General features: G+C 37.8%; 1 protein-coding gene across 1 annotated transcript; it reads right to left on the reverse strand.

Annotated features, from left to right (window-relative positions):
- Nucleotides 1-867: 867 nt before the first annotated feature.
- Nucleotides 868-10,070, reverse strand: LOC142138900 (gastricsin-like). Its single transcript, XM_075195997.1, has 9 exons — nt 10,015-10,070; nt 8,772-8,913; nt 8,176-8,293; nt 7,496-7,626; nt 6,892-7,091; nt 5,300-5,407; nt 2,980-3,127; nt 1,615-1,713; nt 868-1,157 (listed from the first exon to the last, which is right to left on the reverse strand). Exons 1-9 carry the CDS (start codon nt 10,068-10,070, stop codon nt 1,005-1,007), a joined length of 1,155 nt encoding a protein of 384 aa, XP_075052098.1. The 3' UTR covers nt 868-1,004.
- Between the last annotated feature and the right edge of the window lie 366 nt (nt 10,071-10,436).

Here is a 10,436-nt window from a genome sequence, read left to right on the forward strand (position 1 = left end):
TGCTGGGCCCTCCAAAAAATGGTTATGTGGCCCAGTTATTGCTAGCAATGCCAGTGGCTTCAACATTTAGACTTTTAAAGTTTCCTAGAATACTTAAAAGTGTCCCCGTTTCGGAGGGCCATTTCACTGTCCTGTGCACAGCACTAGGGTTCCTAGGGCAATCCAATGTATCCTTCACTTTTCAAATAGATGGACGTTCCAGAATTGGCAATATACAGTACTTATGAAGCATCATGTCCAGAATGTGCACCTACTAACTCCTTTTCTGGAGCTCAGATGTATTGGAATGGAGACCCCATAAAGAAAGAGTGAAGGAAACATCAGGCTGCCCAGGGATAACTTGTGCAGAAGGCAATCTGGAAAATTTTAAGTATTCAGGGATACTTGTGAGATATGAACAACTGATGCTTTCATTGTACTTAAATTGAAATTCTACATGGATAATATGGGATTAGATATCATCTTGCAGAAACGAAGCAAAGAACAACAAAGAGGTGCAGTCAGATATACTTGGGTATACCTGCCAGCATAGTGGGGAGGGTGTCTGGTGACAGCCCTGAATGTGACTCATTTTTTGCCTTTGTTTCTAACAAGGTGTAAAAAGAGGGAAAATTGTAATAGAACCAATTTTCAGTCACACAAATTTGGATTACGATGGCTGTGTTGTAAGTATGAGAGCAGTGATGAAATATGACAAAATCTCACTATAAACATTGCACATTTAAATGAATCCTAGTCACAAAACTAATGTGGAAAAATGTTGGCATAGATAATGGAATAGAAACCATTTGATGTTTTCCTGTTATTAGCTCTCCCTCAGTCAATGACTATAGGAAACAAAACAAAATTTCAATTTTGTAGCCAGTTTATTGTCAGAAACAGTATAGAAAGATAGTAAAGAAAATAAATCCTCAAAGTAATTTGTGATATGATAGGCTGTTGTATCATGTCAGGGATCATGATGTCATTTTTTGTTTCACCCCATGGTGCTAACAGCAGGCAACCTATGCCACGGGAGCAAAGCCAACCTGGCTGTTTCCAAAGTCGAAAACTGAATAGTACTGCCTCAGGAACACATCTCCCAGAATCCACAGGGGGTCTCCATTCTGAGCTGGAAGGCTGATGTCTAGGAAGTTGGCAGAGCAGTATCCATTCTCCTAGAATGATTAATATTGTCACCATAATTATTTTATTTAACAAACTGTTACACCACTGTAAATAGGTATAAAAATGTTGCTTAGTTAAGACAAGTTAGGTATCAAAAGCAAATGCAGCTTACTTGATGAATATATTCAGCCTCTGTCATATAACTAAGATATGAAATATGTGAATAGTCGTACATTGCTCAGCTTGGAAAATAAAACAAACGTTGCATCTGGGCAAACTACATTGCGATGCAAGAGGTGCAAATTCAGTTATTTTTGTATGCATGCATAGTAAATACTGCCTGCTTATCCATCTGCCACACAAATACAGGGCAGTTTGTTTTTACACTGTGGCATATTTCATCCTCCAGTTGAATTTATTATTAATCTAGATGTGGAACTGTAACAGTTGGCAGATACTTTAACCATGGATTATGTATTATATGCACGTAATATTAAAATGACTTACCTGAACAATGTAAGCAGATGGAGGCAAAGGGAATGAAACACCATTGAGGGTGAAGCTGAGAGTTGGCATACTCTGAAGATTGTTGCAGTTAACATAATACTAAAAAGGAAAACAGGATAAAGTAGAGATACAAATACAAACATGTTTATTAATAATTAAGACGTTATTAGTATAATCTCAGTCATTTAAAAGGCATCTATGAAATATGTGTATAGTGACAACATGTAAGCTATGCGCAACACATTTCTCTCAAAAATACAGAGGAACAGAGGAAACAATTACGAAGCGTAAAACAGCCGTGCTGTGGAGTAAATGCCACTTTGGACTCTGTGCGCCTAGATATCCTGAGCGGTAACAGACACTGTGGACCAGACACCTGTACAAATTGTAGTGCTAGTTATATATTATGTATAGATTTTTGTCTTCTAGATGGCCACATTTGTAAATGAGCATCAGTTTACATAGGCCGAAGGGTAGAGTGGAGGTGTTGCCGGTGAAGTACAGAGTAAGCACACTGTTGTACTTTTTTATTTTGCAGAACAGTAGCAAAATGAGTTTTCAATTTGCAGAGTTAGATTATTGTCATGAGACAAAGTGGTTTAGGTGGGGGCATCATACCCATTTCCACTCTGCAAAAGGACTTGAATTTTGCACCAGTTCAGAGCTCTCCTCCTATAATAGAGATTGCACATGTAAATTTACACTTTCGCACAGTGTGCTTTGCGGCTCACTCCCAGTTCGCGGATGTGTCACATGAGAGTGGAGAGTCAGCATGCAACTCAAAGCGCACTAGAACAACTTTCTAGGCACACTGGTGCAAAACCAAGCAGTTTTGCTATGTCCATCATGTGCGCTTTGAAAATGACCTTCAGAATATTTTCATCATGCTCACTCTTACTCACATTTGTTCATTATTTGTTCAATAGCAAAGTGTATCTAAATATATTCTACACACTGAATTGAAAGACATTTCCAGAACAAAACAGCGATAAAGCTTGTGTTTATAAATTCTTTAGACACTGCAAACATTTCAATCACAATAAGAATCATTTGTGTATTAGTAATATGACTATATAATATCCAAAATTAAAATGAGTCTTCAGATATTACATTCTATAGCATTATTACAGATTGAAATACACAACTGATTCTCATTGTGATTAGTATGTGTATATATTTGTCTGGTGTGCTTTATGGTGGCTTGAAAAACAGACCCTATTGGTCTCGAAAGTCGCAAGTTGTTGTTTGTTTGCGGGATGCAGGAGACTTGCCTGCTCTCCCGGGAGTCTGTGAGACCGACCCAAATTTCGGGAGTCTCCCGGACATTCCGGGAGAGTTGGCAAGTATGTCCTATTTTATACTTACTCCTCCATTCTGAGTCTGTTGAATGCCCAGGTATGGCAGCAGCTGTTGCATGTATGTCTGAGGGATATTGAGCTGGGTGGTTCCAGTATCTACGATGGCCTGACAACCATTGCTACACCAGCCAGTTGCTTGTCCATTGATGGAAAATCTGGAAAAATACATTTTATTTCAGTAAAAAAGCAAAATACTGACTATTACAGCACTAAAAATATTGTTTATAGCAGGAACATGTTTTACATTTATACCAGGGCTGGAACAATGCAGTTTCCAGGAGTGCAATGCTGAAAATTGCTGGAGTTACCCTACAAGTACTGTAATATTGGCGTCAGCCCACATGCAGAGTGAGAGAGAGCTGTTAGGCACTAACTACTAGTTTAGACTATTAGACACACTGGGAGTCACTTTTTACATAGTCTCTAAGAAGTGTCCATTCCTCCCAGACTGTGCACTAACTTGTAGTAAAGGAATGCATGTGGATGTTATCTACACATTCAACATTGTAGATTGACCTAAGCTTTTGTCCAGTGGCAAACCACTGATTTAGTGCAGGGAAAGAAATATTATTACATGGCAAAAGAAAAGCAGTAGATTCCAGAGCCCAGTTACACAAACACATCATATATAATATGCATTGTACAAGCTATAAATTTGCTTATTTACATTAAAACAATTATCATTTAACATCATGTCAGCCCTGCTATAATTTAACCATGGTGGCGAATACAGTGGGTGTGATATTTAGATTTTTCAAAGCAGTATGCCATGTCCACAATGCAGCCTACTGGGACCAGAAGAGAAACAGGTGCTTGAACCAACTACTAGTTCTGTTGTAGATTCCTGACAAAACACCAAAACCCTAAGGGGTTAGATCTTTGAATGACCTCACTCATACTGACCTCTTCCCTCAATTCTCTGATATTTAGGATAAAAAATTTCTACCAATATCTACAAATTCGAAAACCTTCATAACACAATCAAACACCAGCTCTCTGGTCCGCTCACCTCTTGCGATTCTCTCTGCCTTGGCCAGTGGTCCATGGCAGGGCTAACATCTACACTCTACTTGGAACTTTCCCCTATCACGCAGAGCCAGAACGACCCCCGTGAATTGGCCTGGGAGAGAGACATAGGGGAGGCCCTTTATGCTGAAGATTGGTGTGACATTCGCAAGAGTGCTGCTTCTAGTTCCATATGAGTGACAATTAAAGAAAATGTCTACAAAGTTGTATTTTACTTGCCAATTTGCCAATTTGTCTTAGAAAATGCTACCCACTGCTTCACTGGTGCTGGAGGGACTGGTCCTTGAAAAGAATGTTCCTTCATTTTTGTTGAAGCTGTATGAAGCGGTCTTGTTTCTGGCTTGATCTGGCTAATTTGATAACTGCTGTCTTACAGATTAGTATTCCCATGGAGCCTAAATTCTTCCTTATTCCGTTAAGGATTCCTGAGGTCACACATCATCAGAATAAGCTCATTTGACTTATCCTCACAGTGGCCACTTGCTAGCTCGCAGATGACTGGAAACAACAGAAATCACCCCCCCCCCCCCCTTCCCTCCATTTTATAATCAATGGCATGTTCAGCATAAGGAATTTATGACCAGCATTCAACTAAATATGGACACCGTGGTTATCCTTCTTCAACTTCTGCTCTCTCTTTAGCTAAGAGAAGTTCCTCTCCTATCCCTAATGTTTATATAGGCACGGACCTTCTGACCGATATCCTTCCTCTCCTATTTCCCTTCATTCTTTACACGGTTCTAGCTACACCATCCACCCTCCTTATCTTCTCTACCCTCCCTCCCTCTTTAGATTAAAACCTGAGTCACCTGGTACTTATATGTTCATGTTTGTGTTACTTCTCCCCGTTAGTTAGTTAGATGTATATTTTGCCATGTTGATGATATATCTGACACTGTTGCATCAGCTTTTATTTTGTTTTGTACTGTTTTGACTCTTCAAAAACAAAAAGTTTAAAAAATTAAAAAAAATAAAGTATTCTTATAGCTTCACTTCATATTGTCTCTCTCTTTCCAGAACACCAAACCAGTGTGAATATTATATCTAACCTGCCTGAATATGAAAGAGACCTTGAGAAACCCTTCTAATATCCTTCTCCCTTGTGGAAATTTCTTGATGTTGACCCAAAATGGTGGTTGTTTACTATGCAATTAACTTAGAATCTCCTCAACAACCCCTTAGGACTGTAGCTGCAGTTCTGTTCCAAAGTGGAGATAAAATGGCTGAAGCAGCTGGAGCTTCTTCTAAGCTGGATAGGAAGGTATCTTAAGGAAAAAATAAATAAATGTGCGGAAACTTACTCCTGGAGAGCAATTTGCCAGTAGAGTTGTTGTGAAAGTGGCACCCAGTTGATCTGACCAGTGTAGAGGTTGGAATCCACTCCCCCGAAAATAACTTCACCTGATTGGCTGCAGAAAAAAAGAAGGATAAGTACACTATAGTATCATAGCAAAGTATGCCATACATTATGTTAACTGTTGCTATAGAGTTAATAATCCCAAATAAATAAAAGGACACACATTCACTTGAAAATATAAAGATACAATATATTTCATAAAAATATAATTTTTTTCTTTCTCATAGAGGAAATATATTATTAGAATAGCTTCCATAATCGTGGTATACTTGTGCACTTTGCCATGCCCGCAATTTTCGTTATGAATAACTGTTAAATTATAGGTAATTTGGGTCCAATGCCAAAGACAAGCTTGACACATTTGCCTCTACCAAAAGTACAGGCCATAAAAGATTTTAAGTAAAGTTTAATATTTCAATACATATCCTTTACTACCCTTTGTCAGTTTGTTGTTTTAATTTTTCACCTTGGCCTCTGTATTGAAATGTTATATGTGTTTGTACAAAATGGCAAGTCTTGTGTTTAAAAGCTAAGCCAAAGAGTTATGTATTTTAACTGCTTTTATCGATGGGCTCTCTATGCAACTCCCACTCAAAGAATAACCTAGCCCATCATTCCTTGTTCAAGTGATTGATGTTTCTCTGCCCAACAAGAGCCTACATGCTGCCATCAGTCATGCTTAGGAGATGGGTACAGACAGTTGCTTTTGCCTTTCTGAAGATAGCAAGAACTTGTATGAAAACTGTTTCAGCCAAATACGTACTATGTAGCCTCAGTGAAATGAATGAACAGTGCAGCCAAGTCCAGATTTGAGGAAATAATTAAATATTCTTAAATTATTGTCAGTAGAAATATGATTTAATAGATTCATTAATGTTGCTTTTCAAAAACGAAATGTGCCTAAAATCAATATGTATGCTTACAGTAATGTAAAAAGCACTGATTTATATAAATTGGATATTTTAATATTGTTAAAGAGTCCCAGATTGGCTGCCCTGTGGAACATTCAGGGGCTAATGAAGAGTTGTGCATATATCTGCTTTATTTGCATAAAATATGCATTGCCATACATATGCAGCAAAAATGTGTATGTAGACATCTGTATGCAGAGTTTGTTGCATCTTACATTTATGACTCCAGTGTGACTAACAGCATCCAAAGGTAGAAAGAGGATAACCCTTAGTGCTTGTACAGCAAGGCGCTGGTTCCAAGTTTTAAGAGGACGGGTAATGTTGCCAATGGCAGGAATAAAATGGTTCATTTTTCTTGATTAAGGATCTCCACGGTTACATGCAGGTATAGCAGAGTTTATTGCAGTGAGAGTGCACCATGATTTATATTGTTTCAATTTTTTTTTTTTTACAAACAAATCAGACAACCTGTATTATTCACAATCATATTAATGAGGGATCTGACTTGAGATAGCTGGGATCACCCCTTAATTGTGAGACTTGATGCACTGTTCACTGTAGGGACTTCTACTCCATCTATAAACCTCCTTTAATGCATATTAACAAGCAGAAATATTCGTTATACCTGCCAAGGTAGACACTGAAAATGGGCTGATTCAGGAGATTTTCCTGCAGTATTCCTTGCATAACAGTGGTAGCTCCACCCACAGACAGACCAGGATAAGCCAATCCCAATATTCCATCAAATGGGGAATAGTAGAAGTTTCCGCTGGGTTCGGTAATGGTCAATCCAATTTCTTGGTTTGTAATAGTAAGGCCTTGAATCTAGGAAAATATAATCAAAGGAATAACCTAATACTTAAAAATAAACAGTTTTGGAAATGTCCCATGCAATGGCTAAGCTGGGAAACACTGTAATGTCGGCAGCAATGAGAGGCAATTGATCTAATCCCACAGCTTGTGAGGCCTAAAACAACCCCAATAACTGATAATAAAGCAATCAAAATCCAGTGGGAATATAAGACAAATCTCCTAAAAATTGGCCACCTACCTGTGTGGCCAAATTGGATACTGATTCTGGTGTGTAAGCTAAACAGCAGGATCAGTCCTTGTGTGGCCTGCTTTAGTATAATATGTCTGTAAATACCATGATAGATAGATAGATAGATAGATAGATAGATAGATAGATAGATAGATAGATAGATAGACACACAGATAAAGCTACTTACATAGACAGTATCGTATCCAAACACTCCAGTGACACTGCTGGCAACATTTCCACCCCCATATCCCATGGTAAAGCGCTGTCCATTGGAAGTGTAAGTGGAGGACTGGCTGGGGTTAAATACATGATGGTTTGCTAAAAGAAGAGGATATTACCTGTTATAAAAGTACTTTTACTACTGTGGCAGTTATCTAATAGCCTATGGTCCTTTCATTTTTAAATGCTTGGACATCCAGTCCATGTACATACTTTTCACCTGTCAGCATCCAAACTGTTTTGAACAGACTACGCATGCTTTGTATGCTGAATGTAACTGAAATCTTTAAATTAGCTAGAGAAGTGAAAATGCTCAAAACAAACTATATTCAATAATTTTTGTTGTTATTATTAGTGCAGCCTCGTCATAACTGCAAGAATATTGGTGGTATCATTCCTCCAAAGATGAACCCCAAATTCCCTCCCCTATTTTTAAATCCTTATTAGCCTGGAGAATTAAAATGCTGTTGCAATGCAATAGACACATGCAAAATGTGTCCCATTAAAAGTAAGAGAAGATTTGAACCCTTGTGCAGATTCAAACTGTTCCTAGTAACAAAAATTAAAATTACTTCATCATATAAATTCAACGAGTGGTAAACCAAGGGCACTGTAGAAAATGATTGAACCTGTCCCTTTGATACTCACTGCAGGCTGTACTCTGGCAGTATGTTGATGGGACCCAGAGGTTGGAGGATCCTGTGTCAAAAAGAACCAGGAAGTTTTGGGGAGGTGTTCCAATACTTATTGGTCCATAGTAATATGTCTGAAGAACAAAGATATGTCACCTTATTAGATAATTGTAACTTCGTATAAGGCTCATGTTTTTGTTACTTGTTACTGTCAGTAGGACCACAGATTACAAGTGCCTGCCAGGCAATATTGTCTTACTGCTAAGAAAATGATTAAAATTATTTGTTCCAATTATAATGATGTGGCAATATAGAGCCTTCCATTTAAACAACATATTTATTTTACAATTTTTTTGTAGAATATACTAGGGCAGAATTCATATATTCTATAGTGTGTGATTTATATTATACTGTATGTTATATTTATGCTGTGTGTACATAAAAAATGCAATTACGTAGACCAGGTATATGCAGTTGCTGCCAACTCACATCATTAGTCTGATGACCATGGTTTGAAAAACAAAAGTGCTTTTATAATTTAATTAGTGCCCTGACTTTAAAGAAATACAAACATATATGTGTAAACAAAAATTAAGAGCTCTAATGACATACATCAAAATACATGGACTCCGAAGCGACAGCATATCCCTTGTATCTATCAGACAGATCAATCTTGTGAGACTGCAGATACTTCTCCAGCACTCTAGCTTCCCTCATATTCTGTCGGATGGACTTACCCTTACTCAGAGGAACTCTGAAAATGAGCATAAAAATGATAACTGTAATGTGATGATTATCACTATCATAGAATATTTTCCATACTTGGAGTTATCTACAAATTCTAGCTGCATACAGTTTGGTGCAAATGCTAGATAACCACGGTACTGAGCATGATTCCACACAAACCAAACAGTGGATATTCAATGTAGCCCTCCACAGTAGTGTGCTCATTGTATTAAACTATTAACTTTTAGGGGGGTATTCAATTGTTATGAAATCCCGCCGCGTAAAAACTACTTCCGTTTCAGATCGCGGCTCAGGGAGCTGCGAGCTGAAATCCAGCGAGAAAATTACCGTAGTAACGGTTTTTCTGTGCACTATTACCGTAATAATGGTAATAGTGCACGGACCGCAGGATTTTCGGCGTTTCCGCCGACAATTGAATACTCCCCTTAGAGTTCCAGAAAACACAGTGGTTATTATGCAACTGCTATAGTTTTATGTATTACATAAAATCTATATATATATATAATAAAAGTCTGCAACTAAAAAGGTAGTATTTGGCCACGTGTGGCAGCTCAAATTTCACAGATTACACAATACTGCATTGATCCAGTACGCTTAAATTAAAATGGATATTGGCTGCACATGCTTCCCTATTATCTAGACAGAGGTGCTTAAATCCAGTCCTCAAGAGCTATCAACGGGTCATATTTTCAGGATTTCTGTCTGTTGAAACAGGTGGGATAATTACTGACCCATGAAAATAGATTAACTCACCTGTGCATGATTAAAGAAATCCTGAAAACATGATCTGTTAGTAGCTCTTGAGCACTGCATTTGAGTACCTCTGAGGTATGGCTAATGACACGTAACACAAGAAACACCTGTGTGAGGTGATTGCATCTGATCTTCAATCCTGCCTCATCCAGGCTAAACTCACTAGATGCAATATGGTCTGGTTTTGATTGTTTAGGATGTCCACACACTATACAAAGGTCAGTCAACTTGGTTGAATTGAACAAACCTGCCAACTAAATATTTTATTTTTTTAAAGAAACACATAACACATGTATTAAACAAAATACATATAACTCTTTTTTATTATAAATATTCTTCATATGATGGTACTCACCTCACAAGCCCCTCTGAGACATGGAAGCAAACAAGAGCAAAGATCAAAATCTTCATGTTTGTGGCTTTCCTCCAACCTCACCAGTAAAAACCCGGCTGATTTCTGTAATGTGGAATCTGCTTTTATATAGTGCAACCAGTTACATTATCTGCTAATACCAATCTGTAATCATGCTGCACCATATTTATGCCAAGTCAACATTGCAGTAAATTTGGCAATATGTTGAATTGCTTCAGATAAGAGATTTACTTAAGTGATATAAACTTCCATTTTCCATAAAGCAATACACAGTTTAATTAACCTTCAGGTTTTTATACCTGTCGAACAATTTTTGTTAACTTAGGCTAGGTACACACTGAATTCTTTTTGACCGATGTGTTATTTACAATTTTACTAACGACTGAAGGTACGATCGCTCGGGC

This window comes from Mixophyes fleayi, chromosome 2, assembly GCF_038048845.1.
Source record: "Mixophyes fleayi isolate aMixFle1 chromosome 2, aMixFle1.hap1, whole genome shotgun sequence".
In the NCBI taxonomy this organism is placed as follows: Eukaryota; Metazoa; Chordata; class Amphibia; order Anura; family Limnodynastidae; genus Mixophyes; species Mixophyes fleayi.